This window comes from Hippocampus bargibanti, linkage group LG18 (assembly GCF_051943395.1).
Source record: "Hippocampus bargibanti isolate YZ-2025 linkage group LG18, ASM5194339v1, whole genome shotgun sequence".
In the NCBI taxonomy this organism is placed as follows: Eukaryota; Metazoa; Chordata; class Actinopteri; order Syngnathiformes; family Syngnathidae; genus Hippocampus; species Hippocampus bargibanti.
This window is the reverse complement of record NC_142751.1, coordinates 6,875,009-6,902,065: the sequence shown is the minus strand read 5'-3', so window position 1 is coordinate 6,902,065 and position 27,057 is coordinate 6,875,009. Positions and strand designations below refer to the sequence as shown.

General features: G+C 40.5%; 1 protein-coding gene across 7 annotated transcripts in view; it reads left to right on the top strand.

Annotated features, from left to right (window-relative positions):
• The window catches only part of tcf4 (transcription factor 4), a 153,768-nt gene that overhangs the window by 20,549 nt on the left and 106,162 nt on the right, over window positions 1-27,057 (top strand). For all 7 annotated transcript variants that reach the window (XM_089019791.1, XM_089019792.1, XM_089019793.1 and 4 more), the window contains 2 exons: window positions 22,139-22,194; window positions 22,933-23,008. In XM_089019791.1, coding sequence (XP_088875917.1) covers window positions 22,139-22,194; window positions 22,933-23,008 — 132 coding nt within the window. The remainder of the gene's footprint in view (window positions 1-22,138; window positions 22,195-22,932; window positions 23,009-27,057) is intronic.

Here is a 27,057-nt window from a genome sequence, read left to right as displayed (position 1 = left end):
GGTGCATGTACATCGGAGGCCGTGAGCCGCATGTGCACAGACGGTCTAATTTGGCAGCCTGTCCGCAAGAATGTAACCTGAGACCCCCCTTCAACACACACACACACACACACACACACACACACACACACACACACACACACACACACACACACACACACACACACACACACACACACACACACACACACACACACACACATTCCCCTAGTACCTCACTGTCTCTCACACACAGATGTGAGCCTTTTGTCTGCCCTCGACCTTTTTTTTTAACCCCTTTCCCCCCCCTCAGTCGTTGCAGGTGTTCATCATGAGGCAATAAAACAAGTAGTGACTGTTCTCCTTCCCTACAGTGGCCTGCACTCACAGCCTCTGCTCTACATTTCCACAGTTTTTTTTCCCATCTGGAACACGCTGCGCTTTGCGTGTATGTAGAAGTATTGGAATGTGAAAGAATATGAATGCAACAGTTTCCTCGTGAGTGGGTTAGTTAGCAAGGGCAACATTTGAGCAATGGTGCACAAGACATTGACTTGCGCTTATGGTCCTGAATTGTCTACTTGCATCGGGGACAAATGAGACATGATAAGGCCGTGCTTTTTTCTTTACTGCAGGACCTCATGATGTAAAAACAGCCGACCTCAGGCATATTTCAGGAGACCAAAAAGCAGTGTAATCAGTGCATTTGTCTGAGATGTGGATTTTTGTCCATCCTGGGCTGCATGTTTATTTCCTTACACTTTTTGATTCCTTCCCCGTTCCATCACAAACATTCGGAAGCCATCAAATGCTAGCAATAAGATGCATAAGATCTTGTTGTGTACGAAATTGAAAAGGGAACTCACTATAAATATGGAAATATATCCTTGTATATAATTCTTTTCCCTTTCCAAATATACCCAATATATAGTTTCTATTGCCTCATCTTAATAAAATGCTCTTGTATAGAATCCTGAGAGTGCTGTGAATCCTCCTCTGAAAGCGGTTAATGGGAGTAATGAGATCCAGAGAATTTTCTCACTATCTCTTTCTGAAAAGTTCTTGAGAGAAGAACCCAAAGTTACTATGGTGATGAACAATCTCATTCTTTTAGAATTGGAAGGAACATTTCTGACTGTTATCCCTCTTTCGACAGGTACAGTAAAGTCTCGTTATATCGATATCGGATATATCGATAGTCCCGGTTATATCGATACTATTTCTATGCACGCACGGAGAAAATTACATGCAAACAGGGTCGGATATATCGGTAGTCCCGGTTATATCGATATTTTTTCGGACTCCCTTGAATATCGATATAACGAGACTTTACTGTATTTCCAGGCACAGGTTTTTACTTCTACAATCATAAGAGTGCAAGTATACACACCAAAACATGTATTTTGTATTATACAATGAATGATATATAGCTCTTAAATTTGTGGCATTGGATCAATGCTATACGTTTAGGCCTCCGCCCGGAGACTTCGATGCCTGCCAGAAAGCTGAATTCCTGAAGTTTGCATTCATGCATCATGGAGGACTGTATAAAGTGGAGGTTGTCACAAGGGATTTAGCCCGACTGCTTTTGTGTATTGTTGCAAAAAGTAATAATAATACTGCATTTTTTGGGGGGGTGTATTTAAGCATATCAAATGTGGACTGATGAGCATTTACCGTATTTTCCGGTGTGTGAGGCGCACCGGAGTATAAGGTGCTCCCCCAATGAATGGTTTATTTTCAAACTTTTTCCATATACAGGCTACATGCGACTTATGACCACCCGTACTTATGACCACGACCTCCAGACCCTATTTTAACAATTTTAATTTGATGCCTGGCCCCGCAACCCACTACCAGGCCGGCAACGTGTACGACAATTTTGGCCAGCCAGCCAGCATCTCACTCTCGCACAGCAATCAACTGTGTGATGGCACCAGAGGGGGGTGGGGGTTGAAAGTAATTTAGCCCCTCTCTCTATTCAACATTTTGAATGGATTTCGACTTACGACCATTTTGAGGCAACTCGTTCATAAGTCGGATGTTACCTGTATAAGGTGCACCAGACTATAAGGCGCACCTTTAATGAATGAAAAAAGTTTTCCAAATATGATATGTGAATATATCAAAGTTTTCCAAATATAAGGCACACAACATTATAAGGCACTGCAGGAGAGGCTGCGCATCTATGGGGGAAATGGATTCGGTGGGTGCTGTAGTAGTAGTTGCGAGACCTGTTTTCGCTCAATATTACTTCACATATATGGCGCACCTGCGAATAAGGCGCAGGGTCATCTTTTGAAGTAAATGAAGACTTTTGGGTGTGCCTTATACACTGGAAAACACAGTACTGCATATTATTGTCATATCAATTTGTCATATGACACATTTGATTCAAAACGTTCTGTCTTTTGCCCTAATCTCAACACTTATTTCCATACAAATGCGTAAATGGACTGATTGGGACATTGGTATCTGAGCAGTCTTTTTTCCCGCCACAGGTTTTATATTTTTTAATTTTGAAGACTACATCGCTCTTTAAAGGACAACCGACGTCTCCTGACAAATCGTGTCCATAATTTGTAAAATCGCTTCAAATGACTTCTACTGATCGTATTTTACAAAGATTCCACCACATATAGCTATATTTTACGTTTCAAGACTCGCGCTGAATATTCCGGAAGTCTTGATTTAGAGTTGGTGACGAGTCCTCACCCTACGTCACTGAAGGAACGCCCCTCACCAAGAAAGGACATACCTTACATCACCTTAATGCATTTTGCGGTACTTTGTTTGGTCTGAAAACTTCGTGTTGATCCGTGTTGATGGCAAAATTAGAAGGAAAACACATATATAACGCGATGGGGAATCATTGTGTGCTGCGCCAAGACTTCTACAGCATTTTCAACATTTGATGTTCGCTTACAAAACGTCCCAGGAAAAATTTTACACGGAGCTTTGTTGCCCTCTTCTGCCTTTTTTGGGTACTGTGAGTACCAAAGAGTTTGTCAATACATTTCTCTCCAGATGCATCAAAATGACCGGGATAAATTACTTTATCGATTGCAAACATGTATGCTTTTCTCTTCAGAACTATTTGAATCATATTCATAACTGGATGAGTAACAAGAAAGCATCTTTTCCGAATCTGAAGCCATTGTTTTGATTCTCCAGCAAGGCAAGACGTCGTGGGGTGACACCACGAACAAGGGGGCGGGACCTTCTGAAACTGGCCACTTCCGGGTTCAATTTGAAGTCGTTTTTGGACACTTTAAGTCGTTTTTATTGGTGTTTTGCATTTGACTAAAAATATCATACTGCGTGCTGTGGGTATTTTAGATGCTATAAAACGTTTTTCTGATGTAAGTTAGGAAACAAAAAAGTGATGTCGGTTGTCCTTTAAAAGCCATACACAAATCATGCTCTGAAGCATGACAACCAAGATTAATCTATGTTGTCAATGAATTTTAACATGGAATAATTATCAACCAAATTGTTTTTTTCCCTCTCTCTGGTCAGAACCTGTATCGATCACCGTGTACTAATATGAATCTGTTTTTATTGTTAATTACTGACAGACAAACACAGATATTGCCGTGATCCACTATTCTCTCCTTGCCACAGGTCTTGAATGAGACTTTTTCGGTCTCCTTCCAGCTGGCTCACGCCTGATCTTGACTCATCACATAAGCAATGGAGAGTAACCAGCTGTTTCATATAGCTATATTTCTAACAAGGTTTGGAAAGCAGACAGCTGTAACTCAACCAAAAGCTAAAAAAAAAAAGAGGGAAAACTGAAACTCCCTGACGTATTTTACAATAAAGCGAGGGAATCCTCTTGAAAGCTGCATTTCAACCAAATGATCTCTGGTTGCACCGCACGTTTTGCAGCGCAGTTCACTGGCTGAGTTCGTGTTCTTAAGACCGTATTGATTTGGTTCCTATCAAGGATTGGAAAATGCCCCCAGAAAATCATATTTGCCATCTTAAAGATGTAAATATCTTTTTTCCCTTTCCTGGTTGCTTGCTTGCTGTGAATACATACAATAGGGTATCAGGCAATAGGCTGTTCATACTACTGTTGCTGATGTTTGTGCATGTATGTGATGATCTCACACGAGTGCAGTTGTTTTTCACCAGGATCACTTGCACTTTTCGTGTGAGTAGGTCTTGTGCGCATGTTGCACTTTGTCCACAGTCTTGAGGTTCTCTGCATAGTAATAATGAGATATAGGATATGGGAAACTGCAAGTTCTGTTCTCTGTTCATATAATGGCTTGAGTTATAGAGTCTGACAGCCATATATGCACGCGCACACGCAGATGCACTCATATACATGGATGTGTTTCCATCACGACGGAAGACAGATATTAATTATACCAAAACAGCGACTAAACTCATCCAAAAAAAAGTCAGTTATACGCGATCCCAATATTGTTCAGGTCTCTCCAATTGAAACGCTTCCCTGTTCTTAACATGTCGATGACCAGCTTGCATTTAACAATCCCAAGGATTAAGGATAGCACATTGCTAAACTTCTTGATAGATCCATGTAAAAATAAATAATAAATTCAAATCTCATTATGGGAGAGCATTCCTGTCTCGTGAAAATGTCGCTGCGGCTTGGAATTCCAGCGGATTTATGTGGGACAGGAGATGTGAGACAATTTATTTTCTTCAACGTATGCTACAGCTTCGTGTTTGCTTGCAACATTTAGCTTGTAGCAGACGTGCACATTTCACCATGACATTCCCAATCTACTGGTGAAAAAGATGCTTTTAATCCTCTCCTCTTTCATTTAGAACTGCTTCATGTCATCACAAATAGGGGACATGAAGTGCTGAAGATAGAATGACTAGATGTGTCTTTTGTGTTGTGTCATATCATGTGTTATTCCGTTTTTTTTTTGTTGTTGTTTTGACTTTAAGATGGTACCACGAGAGTGGCTGCCGTGACAACAGGTCCTGTATTTTGGTTTTCTACTTCTTCCGATTCTTTCATCTTACTTTCATGACTTTGCTGCTGTGAAATTTTAATTTCTCCGATACTATTAAAGGCTACTCAAATCCTATCCAATCCTATCCAAATAAAACACAGTTTGTCCCAGCTTCCTGGTACTGTGTAGGATGGAGCTGGAGTGTTGCATCATCACCAGGCAGTCAAATTACACTTTGACAATTAATTTGTGAATGCATGCATGTGGCGCATGCAGCAGAGAGATCACCTTGCCCTGCATATTATATTAACGGGCCCCTTTTTCTTTAATCCTTTCTTCTGTCTCGCTGATCCAAAAATAGGCCACTTCCAAACCTTTTTAAAGCAACTGTATTTATGTGAATACGCATTGTCAAGCCATGTCATGACAAACTAACTTTTCAAAATAAATGAATGAGGCTAGTTGTGCGAGTTGGGAAATACCCAGTGTCACTGAAGCTAACAACACACACACACACAAACATACCCGCACACGCACACACATTTACACGCACACCAACACACACACATCCATGCACACACACAGACTATGTGTTGAGATAGAGTAGCAAAGCTCGACTTACTTCATGCCCTGACACGTATTATGTGGTTTTCAAAAGGGAAGCCTTCACTTTAGTGTTTGCCAGTGTGCATGCGAGTATGGCGGTGCGGGGGCTTTCCTGAGCTCAATGAAGTTATGGAGTAAGCCACCTTAGACTCAATACACGCACCCACACACATAACACACACGCACACAGACACACACACACGCACACACACACACACACACACACACACACACACACACACACCAGTGGCGCCTGTTCTTAGTCAAGTGACACACGCTGCCCTTCTGACATCTGGTCGTTGAAACCTTTGTGGGGCCTCTGTTGGTGTTGCGTATGTGTGCACATGTGAAGATATGTGCCTTCAAGTTCTTATTCTTCATTGATACTAAGACATTGTGAACATAATTCTGATGTTTTTGAGTGATTACGCTACTAAACGAGAACTGTTTTTTTGGGAGGGTGCTTCTCAAATGGATGTATGGTGACCTAAAAAGGCTACAATGTCGTCAAGGAGGTTGCATAATGACATTTTGCGCTTTTCATTGTTTTGGTCTCAAGCTTATGTGGGCACAAATGTGATAACATACTGTCAAAAGATGAGGGAGAATGAGTTTTGACACAGTGATTGGTCAACATAAGCCTACATGGGACTGCCTTCTATGAGACCTATATTCGGGTCGGACGGCACCAAATTTATTTTCTTCCAATAAGCTTCACGACCTTGTATTTAGAGATGCTATTTTTTCTTATGGAGTAAGGAAAAACATTTTGCTTGATACCGTACATGAGGTGCAAATGAGCATCACACAGCTCTCCTTAAGGCAAGAGACCAGCACATGAGTGTGCAATGACAATGTATTCAGACAAAAATGTATTTTATTGGATTGGATTTGATTAGCATTTATTAGTCTCGCAGTGGAGAAATTACATTTTACAGCAGCAAAGTGATGAAAGGAATAAAAGTAGAAAAACAAAATACATGAGCTGCAGGAAAGGCAGCCACTCTCGCATCTTTATGCAGATATCGAAACAAAAATATCTTTTTCAATAATAACTGAAATATATTATATTATATTGTATTATATTCTATTCAATGTCATTTCTCCATATATTTTATATTTAACATTCATTTATTATATATTGTGAATACATATATTGCGCAATATATTATCTGAATCAAAAATAATTTTAAATGATTCATTGTTCATCATATATTGTTTTATATTGTATTATAGCAGGATACAAAAGTGACAGAACTTGAAGAAAGTCGTGATGCGTGACAATTTATTTCTATGTTGCTAAAAGCTGTAATACTTGTGAACGCTGCTCCTTCTTTATTGTGTCGTTTATCACGTGCTGGCATTTAAGATCCCCCTCACAATAAAAACTTCAGGGATTATTTATGTGCAATATTTCTTATTGTGGTCAGATTGAGAGAAATAACACACGTATCACGGAGAAATAGTTGTAGGGGGGAATTAAATGGATTTCTGTTTTTAGACACACTTTATGATTCCTGTCTGTGGTGGGATGGGGGGCTTTAGGTATGTAGCAACACAAATTGGCCTGATGGCAAACAAACGGTGGCAAATTATCACTGAAGATGTTTACCTGTTTTCTTAACAAGCTGCATTCTCACTCTGCTGAACACTTTCCTCCCGATTGATTCGAAGAGAACAAAGTGACAATGTGTTCTTCTTCGAGCGTATCGTATGTGTCACTCCTCTGGGACCATCCCACCATTATCAACTTGTCTCATGTATTTGAAGTGTGCCACATCAATTTTAATTCAGCTTACTGACCAATGTGTTAATCATGATTCCTTCCCTACTGAAGAGGAATATTTCTTGCAATTAGATTTCACTTGAACGACAACAACAAACAACTGCAACTGACTTTTAAGTGCTTGTGATGCTAATACTATTCAGCTTCAGTCGCTTTTCGAGAAGTCCCATGGGGTCCTTTGGTGGCGTTTAAATGACTCACTGAGCAAAAATGAACTCACTGTGCAAAAATGAACAACTTTGTTTTGAGATCTGTCGCAGGCCCCTTTTTGCCTTTACACTTGTATAATGCACTCGAAAACAGTGGGGATAAGGCAGGCAGGTGCCTGTCATTATTTTCCCGTGAGTTTACACCAGCTGCAACCTCCTCCTCTTGAGGTGATGACAGAAAGCTTGAAGAGTGGTGGGAGACAAGGACAAAAGGAAGAAAGAGTAAAGGGAGGAGAAGCAGTGGGACTATGACTAAGTAAATAAAGAATGAAAGGGAAGGACTTTGGCAGTCGGAGGGAAGAACATTAAAAATGTTGGGAAACTGACAAAGAAAGGGCAGAACATCACCTGTCTGATTCACCTTCAAAATTAACACTTAGTGTCGGATTGGATTGGATCGGCCTTTCTTAGTCTCACAGTGGAGAAGTTTACATTTCACCGCAACAAAGTTACGAAAGGGAGAGGAAAAGCAGCCATTCTCGCACCACCATCCTGAAGTCAAAACAACAACAAAAAACTAAATAACAAATAATGTGACACAACGCAACGACACAAAAGACACAGACAGTCATTCAATCTTAAGGACTTTCTGCACCTTCTTTTCAGTATGAAGCAGTTATAGATGAAAGAGGAGAGGATCAAAGCCTCTTTTTTCTCAGTGGATCAAGAGATTGTCCCACCTAAATCCGTTTCAATTCCAAGCCGCGGCAGTTCCACATACGCATCGGCACTCTGCCCCGACCCTCCTTTCTTCTCATTGCGGGGTCATTGCGGGTGTGTTGACCCATAGCTGATTTTGGGCGAAAGTGAGAAACATACTCAAGCGCTATTGCAAATTACTGGTCGAGCTTCAAATGGAGTGAATTGAAGTTTTGCTGAAGAATCAAAACCTCAAATTTTGTCTACACTGATCGGCTTGTCATCACACTCGGCTAAAGCTGTGTTAAAACATCTTGTGTTTCTCTTCGGACGTCCACCTTGCATTTTATTTGCCTTCGATTTTGAAAGTCATTTTGTGTCAAAGCACCTTCGCATGAAGCTTCATGAAGTATGTGTGATTTATTATTTTTATTTATATGTATTTTTTGAATAAAATTGCTTTATTTTTCTTTGCTGTCCAAAGTTTCCATTCCATTGTCCTGCAATAAATTACACACTCGTGGATCGAAAATGTTGCCCTGAAAGTGACATGTATGAACGTAGAGGCAGACTTGACAGTTCAAGTGGATTTTTTCCAGCTAAACTAATTAATTACTCTGAAACAAGTTGCACATGTCAAATTCAACAAACCTCCCTTTGACTTTAACCAAAACTGTTTCCAACGCCAAGTTTATTTTCCGATTGCTTAGTCAACTCAACTGCATCATAACTCGAAAGGGCAGCATTGTCAGCGAAGCAGCAAATATTCAGTGGGATTCTCCTTTCAAAGAAAACCCGTTCACAGTCTGTCATGGAGGAATTTGTAACATGAGGAGGTTTGCAGGGTCCTCTGCAGAGTGACAGGTCTGAGCGTGGTTTTTGAATTTGAGGAGCCTCTGCAACAGGTAAAATGTTCTCTGTTATCTTGGGTTTAAGGGTTTTAAGATACTGTACATTTTTACTCTGTTGTCATGTAGACTTACCAGACAATCACACAAGACTAATTTGTCTTCATCCTTGAATGCAGGACGAGTTGAGGTCTTTGTAAATGTTTATTCATTCCTCCATAAACAAAACAAAATCAACAAGTCTGGAGAAACTGAGAGAATGTCTGCAGGCGCTAGCTCTGTGTCGCTATTTGTTGCGTTGTGTGTGTGTATGTTGCGGTGTTGACGTGTGGGTGTGTTTGGCTGTCGTGGCCTTTGTGTGGTTGTGTGTGTTTGTCAAGAGGGTTGTTTGTCACTGACTGTCGAACTGTGTGTGCAAGTGTGTGCGTATTTGTGAGTATGTGTGGGTCCCTACAACCTTGCACCCATGCCGACATGCTAACTCGTTAGCGACTTCGCACTCCTCGTTTCCAGAAAAAGGAGGTGCCATACAGGTGGCAATATCTCACGATGAACCTCTTCCCAGTCTGTAACAACGGTCGCCGTACCCAAAAAAGTATCCAATGTACATTTTACACAAAGAATGTCATTAGACAAATTCCCCTAACACGGTGGATGGGGACAATACATTACCACATTTGTTGGGGGGAAAAAATAAAATAAAATATCATTTTTATGTGAACTCATGGCTGCAGAGATGCAAATGTTTCAGGGTTCAATAGAGTAGAGAACATATTTATTATCTTATGAAAAACAACAAAAACATCTTCATTACGATCCTCTTGGCAATGGAAGGAATCGGTGTCGCGGCACTTACTTTACAACTAAATTTTTCAATCAACTGTGTTAATGCACTTCAACATCTAACACTAATGATGACAATGCATCACATATATGTAGCGCTTTTGTCACTATTCAAAGCAACTTTACACATACTATCGCTAAGTGCAAGACGGTGGGAGGAATCAGAATTTGGTTTCTTCTTTTTGCGTGACTGATGTGTGATTAACTCAGTAAATGGCTGTTAATGCCGTCATGGTTTCAGTGATCCTTTATTAGCAGTTTGGGTGCAAGATGATGCTATTCACCTGAGCCCCACTCTCACTTCCTCGTCGCCTACTAACACACACTCATGCCTCTCTCTGCTCCCTTTTTCTGCACAGGTGCACGTGAATGAATGTTTGCGAGCGTCGCTATGTAGCTGTTCCCTAGCTCAGAGATCACCTACTGATCCTCTCAGACCTGCAGCAACACATTTTCCCTCAAATTTAGAATGCCAAAATCTGACGCTTCTTTTTCTGTACAAGGGGAACTAATCAGGAATACTTTTATTCATTATAAAAACTAATTATGATGTACAACCATAGAGACATTTAGTAAATGCGGTGGTAGATTGTGTAATGAACTGTGCATCAACAGTAGTGGCTTGACATGCACTGGTTGCCTGTCAATTGTATTGCACGCAGAGATATGCCAACTATTCACACCACCTCCACTTGAGCAGGAAGTGAACCCGCACATCCTGTGTGGACAACAGGGGAGTGAACTGCTACGCTTTGAGCGACTTACGTCTGCTGTTGGCTAGTTTGATATTGTTCTTGCGAAAGCAATTTCCAAGTTGCTTTTTCCATATGGGCCCTTTGCGCTATCCTCAAAAGGGAAATTGAAATTGTGTTTACCCAAGGCTGTTCTAAAAGAGGGAGGGGCTCCGTTGTCTCTCAGGATGAGTGATGGTGTTGTTTGAGCGTTTTTATATAATGCGGGTGGGAACTCATGTATTTACTGCATTTGCTTTCCATATTTGCTCGTATGCTTTAATGATGATTATATGTAGAACTTTGTCGGTTCACCTTTGTCTGCCCACAAACACAAACTTGTCAAGGTATCATGTTGTTTTACATGTCTGTGAAAGTAAAGATAGAGCTGCGGTGATCAAGAGAATCACCAATCAGCGGGTTTAAAACAGTTTAAATCAAAATATGGGTCAAACTATGAGAACAACTTCTTTATTAACGGTAGTCAGTCTGAAAGTATTAACTCATTCACTGCCAGAAGATGTGCAAAACAGTGTCCACTCCGGTGCCTGGGTTTGTAGTCCTAACATACTACATAAACATTCAATACAGCGTAAAGGTTAATTCCCAAGTTATCTGGGTCTGGAGTTATCTGAGCTTGAAATGGTCGCGGCTGTACATATTGATTTATATTGCGCTTTAATCACAGCTGAAGGTCTAACAAAGCACAAACATGGACAAAAAGCAAATGCTGCCCCCTCGTGGAAGGGAAAAACATTGCCAGAGGTCTGACCAGCGATTAATCTGCACCCCTGGCAAGAAAAAACAAAACCCGAACAAATTCGAGAATGGTACATAACCTCACACTTTTCAATTCCTGAATGAATTAGGAAATGGCAGCGAATGAGTTAATGTCGTACCTTGAAAGAGTATTTAGTTTTTCTGTCTGTCACTCCACAACATTGGCATAGACAGACAAACAAATATCTATTAGTAATTGCTACATTGTATTTTTCGTACATGAAGTCAACCTGGGTATGATCCAAGAAGTTTCTTTGTTTTTTTTTGTTTTTTTTTGTGGTTGTCTCTGGACATCAAATTCTGCAACATATCTGTAATAAAAAATAAAAATGAAGACTATTTCCATTAATTTGTTTGCAAGATCTTTGTGTAAAAAGAAAAGCAAGCGGCGCTGATGTTTTAGTTGCAGAAAATTTGTTTGGGATAAATGTTGACATGGTTCCTTTCAAGTTTTGTAGGTCTCTTTAAGGCATGACCACTATCGTCGCTGACTCTCAGCAATCTAGTTTTAACGACCAGCAGCAATCTTTGTCTTTTCAGGTTATGCTCATTCTAAATTATCCCTAATTTCCACAAGGACCCCTCAAATTTCCCAAATTCTAAAAAAAATGCTTACAGTTTCCAACAGTTGGACAAAACATCTCTGCATACAATCTCAGGCATTTGAGGCTGAAAGGACGAAAGTGAATAGAAAATAACAGAAAAAAATCAGAAAGTAGTCTGTTTTCTATTTCATCCTGGTAATTAAAAGCAGCTGTCAAGATACAAAAATTCCAAGCTTGCTTCACGCAGCACAACAGTTTGACCATTTACTTTCTGCACTTTCTGCAACCGTTTTGCAGCCCCCCTCATCCAACCTTTTGGATGTTCTCCAGTTTATGAAAATGTCTGTCCTCTCTTGTGGTATGATTAAGCCCGACTTATCCTTCTGTTTGCAGTAACTTGAAGTTGGCAGGTGTCTGTGAGATAGTTTTTTTAAAACCAATACACACACACACACACACACACACACACACACACACACACACACACACACACACACACACACACACACATACACAGAAAAAAGACCTCAGAAGGAAAGAAGGCTTAATCGAATTGTCACATACTCATCTATTTCGAGATAAGTCTTTATTCCTCTCTTTCACTTTCACTCTTTCACTTCTCAGTCTTCTCCAGTTTTCCCTGCCACTGATTAATTCAAGTCCACTGATGGATGAGCTCTGAAGAATCCAAACATTGTTGATGTAAACCAGTGGTGGTCCATCAGGGCCTGCAAAGCCTTCTTTGCTGGCCTAAAAATATCTACCGTGAATTATTTTTTGCCATGAATTCTTATTAAATAAGAGCCAGCCGGAGCTAGCACACTGTATCTGTAGCAAGCTGCATAAGCAAATACAGGTAACATCCAACTTACGACCGAGTTCCGTTCTGACCAAACGGTTGTAAGTCAACATGGTCGTAAGTCAAAATCCATTCAAAATGATGAATAGAGACTCTGAGGCTAAATGACTCGCAAACTCCCCCCCTCTGGTGCCATCACACGGTCGATTTCTGTGCGAGAGTAAGATGCTGGCTGGCCAAAATTGTCGTACACGTTGCCAGCATGCTAGCGCGTTGCAATGCCAGGCGTCGAATTAAAATTTTTAAAATAGTGTCTGGAGGTCGTGGTCGTAAATTGAGCTGGTCGTAAGTAGGATGTTACCTGTATATTGTTGTGTCAATGTAAGAGCGGTTTTGTCAACCCACAATGGCTGAAGGAGAAGAAGATATGGATTTGGTTGCAGATATACTGTTAAAGCCGTTTTCAAGACAGACTTTTCAAGAATAGATGGACATCATTAAGGAGTTTTGACAACTCCAAAGCTAGCAAAAATGGCACATAATATTGCAATTTTAGGAGGTTATCAGGAATCCACACGTCCATAGTAAATATTTGAAGAGTTTAATGACAGTATTTCTTTAATTTCTTCAAGTCACAAGTTATTTCCTGGTCAACACCACCCTCATGTGGACGTGTAAAATCAAACCACTTACACAGCTGTGGAATGATTCAGTCGTAGCACTACTGAAGGCCTAGGAGTGATATGTACAGCCCACGATTGATGTAAACATTACAAAACATTCCAGGTTGCTTTTTCTGTATATTTTACACTACTTTCTAAAGGAAAGATGAAATTTTGGTGAGCCAAAGGTGGCACGAAAGATACACTTTATACAAGATGACCAGTTGAGTTACTCTCCAACAGCATCTCAGGGAGGATAAAGAGCAATTGCTGCTGATGCTGAGTCACTCACTTTTTTTTAAAAACAATTAAGTATCCGATCACCCAATTTCACCGCATGAATAATTGTTTTGCCGATATGAAGAAACTGAAGGGGCGACCAGCAACCCAGTAAAGATTGTGCCCGACCTTTTGATTTTGCGCGTACAACCATTTATAGCCTCTTTGTTCTTGAACGGATACCCATGCAAATGATTACTCTTTTCTCACATGCTATGGTGTACTGTGTTATTCCTCTGCATATAACTTGCTCTCAGGCGGTCCTTTTGGCTCGCTGCTTTCATGTGTTATTGTCCTCACGACTTTTAAAAGTTTTGAAAACTCTGCTGCTTTTTAGTCAGTGACATTTTTTTTGTAATTTCCTTTTGTTCCTCCGCTGGTAATGGTGTGTAGAGATCTAAGCCACAGTTGGCTCGGCTTCACATGAGTCTGTGTGGAGAGACGGAGGGGGTGGGGGGTTGTCAAAGGAATCGTCTGGGCTTCTTATTCCTCCATTTGCAGAGAGCGGGTAAATATAGAAAGGGAAGGACCCTCTTATTATCAATATTAATCTCTCCTTTTGGAAAGGCATTTGTCGCTTACGAGTATTCAAAAATGATTCAAAAATGATTCAAGAAACCATGTTTGAACTTGCTAATCTCTTTTTTTATTCTACTTTTCCTGTCGCATTCTCCCTTTCCCTCTCTTACTTCACAGACTCCTCTATTCATTTAGTGTGCCATTAGCTCTCCAAGCTGTTCTTTGTTTTGCTACTTTAATGTGCTTTTTTGTTCCCCGAAACAAAAAAGCGAGAAAACAAGCAACATAAAATGGCACAAAAAAAAGTTAAAAAAAATAAAAGTAAAATAAGCAATAATTCACGTGTGTGATAAAGTGTGCTTGTGTGTGTTTTTGTATGCATGTGTGCTTTGCGCCTTGACACGCGTGTGCTAGTGTGTGTATGTGTGTGAGGCCTTTGGCACTAAACTTACTTGAGTCCAGATGTTCTAATTATAGAACTGCTCTGCTGCCTAATGACAGGAAACACTGGCCCCTGTGTATGTGTGTGTGTGTGTGTGTGTGTGTGTGTGTGTGTGTGTGTGTGTGTGTGTGTGTGTGTGTGTGTGTGTGTGTGTGTGTGTGTGTGTGTGTGTGTGTGCGCGCAGTGCGCACACACCCACACACACATCTGCATGCCAGTTTGTGCCGATTGCATATGTATCTTTGCGTGTGGTTTGCGAGATTGTATGTGTGTATAGAATGAATAGGCATAGTAACACTTTGAATGTGCATCACACCAAAACGTAAATGCGTTTCTGGGCATGTACTTTTTGAACTCTCACTTTCTCCCAGAATTCTTCTCTGAACTGCCCATTATGCTGTGTAAAGCCTGTTCACAGTCCTGAATGAAGCTTTGATGCACTAGGCTTGATCAAACTGTGCACTCAGTGCCTCACTTGAGAGGAGTCCATTTTTTGCAGTTGCTGACAACTGCACTGCGACTGTTGAGGTACCTTTTATTAGTTCCCCAAATAAAAGCGCTTTACATGGTAATGTTATAATTTGTTGTGATGCAAAGTGCACTGATCCCTCACAGTGTGGTGCACAGTTCCCCAATTCGTTTTCACTGACGGCCAAATGATGTCCTAGGTGCCAAGTCACGGCCATATTGTCTGGGCTTTGTTTCTTTTTGTATTGGACCTGTAATTATTGTTTTATGCGCATATGTTATTGTCGCTGCAATCATGAGAAGTGGTGTTTTTCTCACGATCGGTCGTGCAGGTGTATTTTGTTGTAGTGGTGGAAGAGCAGTCAGAGCTTGTGTTGAGGGGCAGATAAAAAAAGACACAACTGGAGTAGAAAGAAAAGGCCAATTTACTTTTGAATGCCTTTTACATTTAAAATCTGAACTGAGACTGCGGTGCACAAGAAAGGGATGCAAAGATACATTAAAGGGTACTTTTTTCATAAATCTGCAGTGTTTCCAAATGCCGATTTGTGACATTTTTGGTAAACAGTGCATTCCTCAGCAAAAAAAGAACAAATAAACAAAATAAAAAAAAAAATAAATAAATAAATAAATAAAGCAAATTACGGTATTTTCCGGTGTATAAGGCATACCATAAAGCCGTGATTTTCTTCAAAAGATGACCCTGCACCTTATACGGCGGTGCGCTTTATATGTGAACTAATATATAGCCACACCTTTTCGTCAGGTGTGCCTTATATATGGAAAACATTTAAAAATACGTTGTTTATTGGTGGTGTGCCTTATACTCCGGTGCGCCATATACATCGACAAATACGGCAATCCATAAACCCACGGAACACCTAAATAAGTGTCAGCATATCCAAATGGCTTTCAGCATTCCACACACACGGCTATCAGCAGCAATTTGACAACCACGCCATTTTTTTACAGTGTCGATGAGACATGCTTTCAACCTCCCCTCAAAAAAAAAGAGAATTTCCCCTAAACTTGTTAAGCAGTGGTCATTGACAACGTGGTGTTTAAATGTTAAATATGTGGGCACTTTGCTGCATAACGGGGAAACATTTACTTCCTGTAAATGTGAATGTGCAGGCGAAGACGCAGTGTGGATGAATTTGACAGCTCCCATTTTCCTTTGTGAATGAATGTTATGTAAAATGAATAAGCCCCTCCCTCTGTGAACTCACTTGAAAGATATTCAACTTTCCTCATCTTGACCTTCTACGTCATAATGACATCATGAACCATCGTTTCTCAAACACATCCCATCTCACGTTCAATACTATATTTGCAGAAGAGAGTTTTCATACTCTATTATGATTGGTGAAAAAAAATTATAACTCAAATAGGGAAAGGAGACAAAAAGAGAAAATATTGCAAAGGAATTGTACAGATCATGTTTGAGCGTGCAAAGATAAGAAGGCAAAGAAAGAGATTCCACACTGAGCATTACACCACTCTGACAGACACACACACACACACACACACACACACACACACACACACACACACACACACACACACACACACACACACACACACACTTAGAAGTGGCATTGTGGGTGTCAGACAGTTTAAGCGGCTTTCGAGAAGAAGATTCATAGACGTAATCTGACCCGAAATTCTTACTGTCTCATCTCCTTGTGCAAGTGAATGTGGTAATGCAAGGTAATTGTCAATGGGGATAGGACAAAAAGCTTCAGTTGCACTCATCCTCAATGACATTGATCCTCAACAAAATATTGAGTGATAAAATATCGATTGGCACACTTCGCTGCAGGGTGCAAGGTGGATCTTGTTTTGAGCAAATCTACCTTTTGGAATCTTGGCTCTGGCTCTTGTGTGGAGTTGGTACAGCCTCCGCTGCGGTTGCACGGGTTTACATGGCTTACTCCGACTTACTTTTCACATTCCCAAAGTGCATGCATTACATTCATTGAAGACTTGAAATTGTCCATCGGCATGAATGAATTTTTGTCTCGATGCGCCCTATGATTGACAGTCCAGGGTGTTAAGTTAGCCCATCCCAAGTTAGCTGGTCTTGGGAAGATACTTTTCAACAAAAATTGCTTGACTTCTGTAATGTATTTCCATTTTTTTTGTTTTCCATAACAAAGTCTGGCAACAACTGCATTGACATGGAGTGACAACCCTAAAGACATCGAGTGGTCTCCGTGTGGCTGCTGGAGAGTGGGCATTGTAACATCAACCTAGTTCACATGGCAGGATAATCATGGATCTCATAAGACAAGTTAAAATTGTCCCAATAGCAACCACCCCTCTAAGCCCAACATGACCAGCCCACAGCTCATTGAGCCCACAGCTCAAGCACAATTATCGGGAATAAAGTCCAGTACTAGTTCCTTGGTAGTAGCACGCGACACACACACAGACACACACGCACACTCACGCACTGGCTAACAGCATTAATAGGGGTCTGCTTTGTGTCAGGCAGGTCTTAATATGATCATTGTGTGAGACATGGAGCTGTCTGTCAGTCTAATTTCATTAACTGATGATAGATCACCTCCACTGTGTGTGGATGTGTGTTTGCATTCACACACACATGCATGTGTTAGCAATGACAAGAATGGTGGGTAAGGGGGTTGGGGGGGGGGTTCTCCATTTGTATTTGTGTGCCATCCTATTCCCGACTCACCCACCCATCCGCCTACCACCCCGCCGCGAGTGTAATTTATAGCCCTCAATCGGAGGCCTTATCAGGTGCAGGACAGGACACATGGACGTCTCCTTCTTGACTGCCTCCTCCTCCTCCACGTCTTTTAACTTGTGCAGACTTATTCTCAGCACTTTTGCACGTCTCTTTCCGTTTCAATCCGTGTTTGCCTCCTCTCGATTTGCTTGACTGAATGAAGCTCTCTCTAATTATCAACCTCTTCAACTAAACCTCTGCTTCTAAATTCACTCCCTCTGAACTCTGAGCCTGCCAAATGTCTTGCTTGAACTCTTAGCTGTTGCTTAATTATGTTGAAGTTGTTGCTAACATTAGCCACTCAACCACTCAACCAAAAACATGGAATACGCAATTGAAATGCCTCGGAAGTCATCCGTCACAAATAAATCCACTTAGAAAAATAAATAAATACATAAATATATATATATATATATATATATATATATATATATATATACAGTAAAGTCTCGTTATATCGGTTATATCGATAGTACCGCTTATTACGATACTATTTTCATTTCCCTTGCACATTTCTAGTCTTTTTATGTATAATTAGTACCGTTTAGTACGATACCCGGTTATTACGATAATCTGGTTATTACGGTGCTCCTTTTCATCCCCCGCCGGCCATTTTTGTTGTTTATATCGATATATCCGTCGCGCCATTGGTCAACTTGGTCACGTTTCTTGTTACGTGAGCCGCCATCGGTCGCGCCATTGGTCGACTTGGTCACATGAGCCGCCATCGGTCGCGCTATTGGTCGACTTGGCCGTGTGACTTTGTCACGTGACACGCCATCGGTCGCGCCATTGGTCAACTTGGTCACGTGTCTTGGTTACGTGTCACGCCATCAGTCGTGCCATTGGTCGACTTGGTCAGGTGACTTGGTTACGTGCCCAGCACCCGTGTAGCAGAGCCATTTTCATTTTCAGACGCTAGCTCGTGTGTAGCAGACGAGATTGAAGTGTTTGTGTTAAAAGGTAAAAATGGGAAGCAGAAGAAGATTGATGACTTTTTTAAATTGTATACATAATACAGTAAGATGTAAGCGTTGCAGTTTCCCTGTTGTGTTATGTACATGCCCACTGTACTGTATATGAATGCAATCGTTTTTTGCAACAATGTTTCTCGTTTTGTCTGCTGAAGCGCGATGATTTTGAAAATTATTAACATTCCATACTGTGTATTAAAGGACAGCCGATGTCACTTTTCATTCAAATGCAAATAAAAATGACTTCACGCCAAGACGTCTTGCATTGCTTGTGAATCCAAACAATGGCTTCAGATTCGGATAATATGCTTTCTTGTTACACATCCAGTTATGAATATGTTTCAAATACACTGTAGTTCTGAAGATTAAAGCACACATGTTTACAATCATTAATTAATTATATGTGCCATTTTGAGGCAACATTGGGGAACATCTCTCACCCAAAAAAAAAAAAGGGAGCTAATGGCCAGCTCCGTTTCTTATATGGCGCTTGGCTGCCCTCTTTTGGCGGCTTTTGTTTAATGCAGTTCGGCGCAGGATCGGATATATCCATAGTCCCGGTTATATCGATATTTTTTTCGGACTCCCTTGAATATCGATATAACGAGACTTTACTGTATCTATAAAGTGGATGGCTGCTAACGTACATGACTTATTCTACTGGCGACATAGCTGTTCACACTAATAATATTCTATTGGTGTGAGGTTGAGTTTTTGGGGCAGATTTGAATGTTGTGGTCATTTTTGTCTTCTTGGCATATTTTCATTTTTGTGTTTTACCAAAAGGTCAAGCAGGATGTCGAGAAAAAAATTAGGTTGTTCCGTTTTCGTCAATTTTTTTTTTTCGCCAGATTTTCTTCAAGTGATATCACAAAAAAAATCCGCTAAAATGCAATCAATCTCTTTGGACCGTGTTCTCAAAATTCTCGTTGTATTGTATTCAAAATGAAACCATCATTGCAACCCGACACAATTTTGGGAGATCTTGTCATGATGCTTGTTTGGTATCACTTGTTCCAAATATCAACATGTAAGTCATTGTCAGCCTCCGCCCCACTGTAAATCTAAATGGCTTTCAAATTCAAGAACATTTCTCTGTTCAAATGAATGAGCGACATTGCAAAAAATGAAATCAATGGTTTTTGTGAAGCAGGACATTTTGGTTTTCCAAAGTTGTTAGCCTGGAATAGATTCCCGCTTGTGTCAGGGAATCAAGGTTGTGACCTCTCAGGCAAAAGCCTGACCTTTGAAATGCAGTGTAATGGTAGTGGGGATTAGTGGTCTGTGCAAGGCTTATAGGTCCATTACATTTCATCGAGACATTAAAGGCTCTGCAATCATAATCAATAATGTTTAATAGCACGGAGAAAGGAGAGATGATGATTTACTGTGATGTTGTTGATGAAACTCTCAGTCTCTACACGCAATGTATACGCATGTAATGTACAATGTTGTTGAGTGTTTTGGATCAAATTCAGTGTGGTAGATTGATTCAGTGGGCATTTATGTATGCAGTTAGTGTCAAAGATATATAACAATAAGAGCGAAATGCTCCTGAGGTGTCTTTTTATCACAATTCTACAATTTCTCATTTCAATTTGTAAAAAAATATTCTTGTGTTTTTTTAACTCATTCACTGCCATCACCGAATTCATTCGTGAATTGAAAATAGGACGTCTTAAGCCATTCCTGAATTTGTTTGGGTTTTGTTTTTTCTTGCAGCGGTGCCAATAAAGCGCTGGTAGACCTCTGGCAAAGTTTTTTCCCTTCGATGAGGGGCAGCATTTCCCTTTTTTCCATGTTTGCGCTTTTTTACAGTTGCAGCTGTTGTTAAAGCGCTACATAAATCAATATGTATGTATTGCATTGTATTTTGGACAGCTGCCCTCATTTCAAGCTGATATAACTCCAGCCCATATAATGTAGGAATTAACTCTTTTTCTGATGGAAGAAGATATTTCAAAGCACTGATGTCTAAGTCAAGGCCCGGGGGCCAAATATGATCATTCACCAAATCACATCATTTTATTCGGCCCACGAAAGCAAATCTTGTAAAATTCCATGATGCTTGCTAAAGTCCGAACCAAAATCAAAAGATTACCCTGCACCTTATACGGCGGTGTGCTTTATATGTGAACTAATATATAGCCACACCTTTTCGTCAGGTGTGCCTTATATATGGAAAACATTTAAAAATACGTTGTTTATTGGTGGTGTGCCTTATACTCCGGTGCGCCATATACATCGACAAATACGGCAATCCATAAACCCACGGAACACCTAAATAAGTGTCAGCATATCCAAATGGCTTTCAGCATTCCACACACACGGCTATCAGCAGCAATTTGACAACCACGCCATTTTTTTACAGTGTCGATGAGACATGCTTTCAACCTCCCCTCAAAAAAGAAGAGAATTTCCCCTAAACTTGTTAAGCAGTGGTAGCGCGCTTTTTTACAGTTGCAGCTGTTGTTAAAGCGCTACATAAATCAATATGTATGTATTGCATTGTATTTTGGACAGCTGCCCTCATTTCAAGCTGATATAACTCCAGCCCATATAATGTAGGAATTAACTCTTTTTCTGATGGAAGAAGATATTTCAAAGCACTGATGTCTAAGTCAAGGCCCGGGGGCCAAATATGATCATTCACCAAATCACATCATTTTATTCGGCCCACGAAAGCAAATCTTGTAAAATTCCATGATGCTTGCTAAAGTCCGAACCAAAATTTCAACTTGTCATATGTAAACCACAATAACAGTCATTTTTCTTGACTTTGATTTGAAAACTAGTTGTTTATTAATTTGTCGTGCGACCTATATGTAATATGTGGAGAGGATTAAACATTAACTTAACTACAATGCGGCCCGCGGCAAAAAATGACTTTGACACCCCTGGTCTAAGGTTTCTTGTGCGGCATTGATTGTTTATGCAGTTCTAAAACTCAATATTCTGTGGGTCTTGCAGTTTGAGTGACAATGATAAAAGTCCTGGCACTGAAGTTGACACATTTTTGTCTGGTAGTGAATGAGTTAATAGCCATCCATCCACCTGTTTATTTTGCATGCAGCTTGTCTTCTGATAGGTCACAGGTGAATTTAGGTTGAAGACTAGGAACACCTCTCATGTCACATATTGGAAAAAAACATAACATTCACACCCTCAGACGATTTTAAAGGGAATGTTTTGGAGAACAAAACCGATGCTATCGCAGGCCAAATATGCACGTTAAGTCAGCTCGCAGCTACCCAATTTCCAATATTTTTTCAAATTTGTTTTTCTATTGTTTAATGATTTTTGTTCAACTCATTCTTTCTCCTTTGCTATGCAACAGATATGGAGGAGAGGACAAGTGCAGGGTCATGGACGAGTGGAAGTCGCTCTTCCAAGGTAAAAGAAAAGCTCAAACCTGATTCATTGATAAATTCATTTAATTTTTTAATGTATTCATTTCTTTTTTTTTTTTTTTTTAATGTTTTGCTCTGGTTCATAAAATAAGTACATCCCAAAGACCGAACACAAATTAAAACCAAATAACGGAAAATATGGATTTTGGAAAGTAATTAGTGAACAATTTGCACTTAATGGCCACCAACACTTTTTAATTTTAGGATTAATCTATTTCTATTTCATTTTAAGACTAATCCCACACACACACACACACACACACACACACACATGCACGCACACACTGACACACGGAAATTCTCCTGAATCTTAACTCTTGACTCACAAGAGGTCTTGGACGTTGCGTGCTTCAAACCTTGTGGGAATGGTTTGAGGTAGGCAATTTTCTTTTCCAGCCAGATGCGCCCCAGTGCACATTAGCAAGGGCCATGCGGCTATTGTTGGATAAATTTGGTGTTTGGGAGCGGTTCTGATGCCTCCCTGGTCCCTTGACCCGACCATCCATCAAACACCACCTGTAGGATGAAATCCAACAGATAGTTTGATCCACAGCTGTCGCCAATTAATGGACCATAATCCCCAAAATCATGCTAGCAAATATGTCAACATTATGAATCAACGGTCTGGTGTCATTATGATTCAACATTTATCTCGCTAACTTGTTTTTGGCCAAACTTGTTTGCACTTCAACGTTTTCTCTTTTTTGCTGTTTTTATGCAGAGCTATGGAGAAGGATCTCAGTACATCACATCACATGAAAGCCTCTCACCTCCATACGCTAACTCCAGGCTAACAGGTACATGGCCAACTGGCGATTCATGTTTGAAATTGCAGTTCTATCCTGATTTCGATCTGTAAACTTTAATTCCCGTGAGTGCTTGCGGAGAGCAAACAATTTGTGTAAAATGGAGGAGTTTCGCTCTTTCGCTGTAAAGTCGGACAGGGGCGTGTGGAGAACGGCCTGTAGTTTGTGCTCATTTACCCATGATGCACCATGCCTCTGGCCTTCTTTCCGATGTGGCGCCAGTTGTGAGCAAATGGCCACTGACACAGATAATCTGCCTCTCTTTCCCGCCTTCTCTTTCTCCTTGTCGCCCTCTCTCTTCTCTCCCTCACACACATTGAGCTTAATTACCTTTGACTGCATTCATAAAATATGTAACATGTCCGACCTCAGCCTTTCCATTTCTGCCATTGCTCTTTTGTTCTCATGTCTTGGTTGTGGTTTGTGGTCCGGTCATGAAGATGTTCATATTTGGTTGAGAAAAAATGCCCAAAGGGTGTTTGTGTGCCTGTTTGAAGCTGTCATAATCATATTAAGAGCAGTGAAATGCCATGCGGTGGTGTAATAGCAGCATTGGGAGTCAGCTAACATAAGTTTGCCCTCACCGGTGGCAACGTGAAGCACTCCTGTACATTGCGGCAGGATTGAACACGACAATGCGGCAAAATTCAACACTTCAGATGTATCATGAAAAAAATGATGTTTAAGTCATTTTTTGAAAGAGATATTCATGTGTAGCAACGTGTGTTTGTTGTTGCCGATTTTTAGCGTCAGGTACAAGTGCACTGAATTTCATCGAGACCTGCTTCTTCTAATAGTGATTACCTGAAAGGCACACAATTGGATAAAAGTTAATGTCAATAACTTCCTGATGCCGATCTAAATTGAGCGGCACAGTTAAAACGGCCATAATATTACCGCTTATGAGAGGAAAATGTTTCTTCAACAATCATCTCTATCTCTTTGAAGGTGTCTGATGTTTCACTCCTCATTCGAAGCGCTTCGTCAGCGAACTAAAGTTGTGCTGGTACCATCTGTCCCTATATCCCTAATGGACAAAGGTGGCCGTGCCAGACCTCTGCTCTGATAGGTCAATGTGCCCATCCTCTGCTCTGAGAGGTTCCTGTGCCGGACCCCTGCTCTGATAGGTCCCTGCTCTAAGGTTGAGGGAGCAGTGCACCACTCCCCGAAGCCAACCTGATTACCTCTATTGTCTATCCCTGGCACTAGTTTTACCTCATGAAGATAGAACAATAGAGGGAGTCGTGCACTGATCCTCCAACCTTAGAGCAGGTTACCAGCACAAGTTTAGTTCGCTGACGAAGCTCTTCGGATAAGGAGCGAAATGTACGACACTCTCAAAGAAGTTTAGATGACGGCTGAAGAAATATTTTCGTCGATGGACCACTCCTGTACAACTAAGAGCATATGCAGACATATTACCGCTTACTATTTGTAGGTGTACATAAAGTTCTGGATATTTATACATCCATCCATTTTCAAATCCACTCATCAAACTTCCTCATTTGTACATTTAAATTAGCAGATCGAAAGAAAAAAACAAAAACAACGATAGAAGTAGATTATTCTTGGAATACTTTGGGAAGAAAATAATACATGGCGAACAATGGACAGACAACCAAAAGGTTTACCGATGATCCATCGTGTGTGCGATGTGTTTTGACAGTGTTGTGATTATACGATGTCGGCGTGCCGAGGGGAAGCACGAGTCAGAAATGGAAATATTGTATTCTTCATCTCGCACACAGGAACCTCAATTTACTTTGATAATGATAACACTAAGAGACAGAGACAGCCAGAGATATAGAACACACACACACACACACACAAACACACACACAGTTCCAACGTAGCATAGAAAACACCATCTTCACTTTCCACTTGTGACCGTTCTCGGGTTCAACTGAATAACTTCATTGTAATATCAGATTGTCTTCAGAGACTGCTGGCTTTTTATTTCACTCTCGAACATGGCGGGCAGGTCAAAGCAAACTACATTGTCTGACTGTCAATAACAAGACCTCTGAGCCTATCTGTGTGGAGATTTTATCCCAAAATAAAAGTGATTTCGGCCTTTGCTATTTTTCCTAAACGTCGGAACAGTCAAGCAATGGGAAATGTAAAAATAGTACACTTGAAATGTCTCCATGCAAATAATTAAGTAAAAAAGTGAAATTCCACTTTGAATGTAAACCATTACATCAAATGAGGGGGGGAAAAAAAGAATTTGGAGATTTAAAAGAAACAAAACAACACCACACACAAATATTGCCATCCAGCGTGTTTCCTTTCGGATGTTAGCTAACTATCTATCTAGCTATCTATTTGCTATCTATTAGCTATCTGTTCGCTATCTGGCTAGCTATCTGGCTATCTAAGCGACTAGCTAGCTATCTATTAGCTATATGACTGTCTAGCTCTTTATCTAGCTATCTATTAGCTATCCACCTAGCTTTCTATTTATTTGAGTTACTTCCAGGTTGAGTGAACGCTGGCGCGTGTGGCTGCCGCTGCTCAGCCAGAGAAAACTTGTGACTATAAAGTGACCTTGAGAGTTTTGAAAGGCGCTTATAAATGAAATGTATTATTATTAATTAGTTTTTCAAACGCTCTACTTATTTGCCAACATAGTCCACTCTATACAACAAGGCGAAAATCAAATGTGATTTTATCCTCACATGGTGATTTAAAAAAAAAAAATAATAATAATAATAACTAAAGTATGCCAACAGGCATATTTTTATAGACAGAGACGACTGAATGCACACCGAGCACCAGTGGTGCAATGTGACAAAAATTGGCTCGTTGGATGCTGTGTGTGATCGACTGGAGCCCCAAATAAATATTTCTGTTCCAAGAGACAAACACTGCACACTTTTATCACCCCAAACTGAATGCATATTTGCGGCCGCTCGCTCTTGTTCTTTCTTTGCTTTACCCACTCCAACCTTGTCTATCTTTCTTAACCCCCCATCAGATTAGAGTGATGTTATGCTCTAGATAATCAGCGAAGGGATTAGTGTCATCTCAGCGACCCTACTAGATTAATCTGCTGCTTTACACACCCGCACACACATGCACACACACACACACACCCAGGCGCACCACACAGAAACCCTGAAAAATGATGACTCTGAAACATAGCAACTCATACAATTTTTTTGTGATGAAGCACTATGAATAGATATTGATGTTAAGTATTTATTTATTTATTTATTTATTTATTTATTTATTTGACTTGTCAATGAATCTGTGGCATAAAATACGTTGGTCATTTTATTTTGCGCAGTTTGTATGCAAGTCGGAATTTGGCGACTTTGGTTTATTCATTTATGACGTACGTTTGACATGAGAAGGTCCTTCTGGAGGCTGGCCATTTTGCATATATATATTTGCATATATCTACCCATTTTATTGTTTCACTTTTCTGTGGCATGCTTGCGTTTGTGTGCGTGTGCGTGCGTGTGCGTGCGTGTGCGTGCGTGGGTGTGTGTGTGTGTGTGTGTGTGTGTGTGTGTGTGTGTGTGTGTGCATTTTTGCTCTTTGACATGTGGATGCACTTGATGTGGTTTTGCCTCCTATTTGAGCACCATATACGTGAGCCAGCTTGAGAACAGGTGCAGCCCACCCTCTTAACTGCCACCAACTTTGTCAACTTGTCGGTTTAACCTTCCATTTGCAGTTCTTCTGGGAATCTTTAAGTGCTGTGTAAAATGGGAATATAGTTGCACATGGCTTTTTTGGATGTCTGTAATTGTGTGATTCAAATACAAATACATGAAAATGCAAAACGATTGCATGATTTATTTTTCTGAACGAGTAAAATGTCATACTATATTGACTTACAGACTTAGACGTGAACATATTACGTGCGCTTCAAAATCCATACTGCTTATCCTGTTGAGGGTCACAAGGGAGCTGTGCCTCCCCTAATTGCACTAGATTTGTCCTCTAATCGGCCTTCATTGCATAACACATAGACAAAGAACCGTTGACACCGACATTGGTCATCGTGGGCAACTTGGATTCCAGTTGACCTC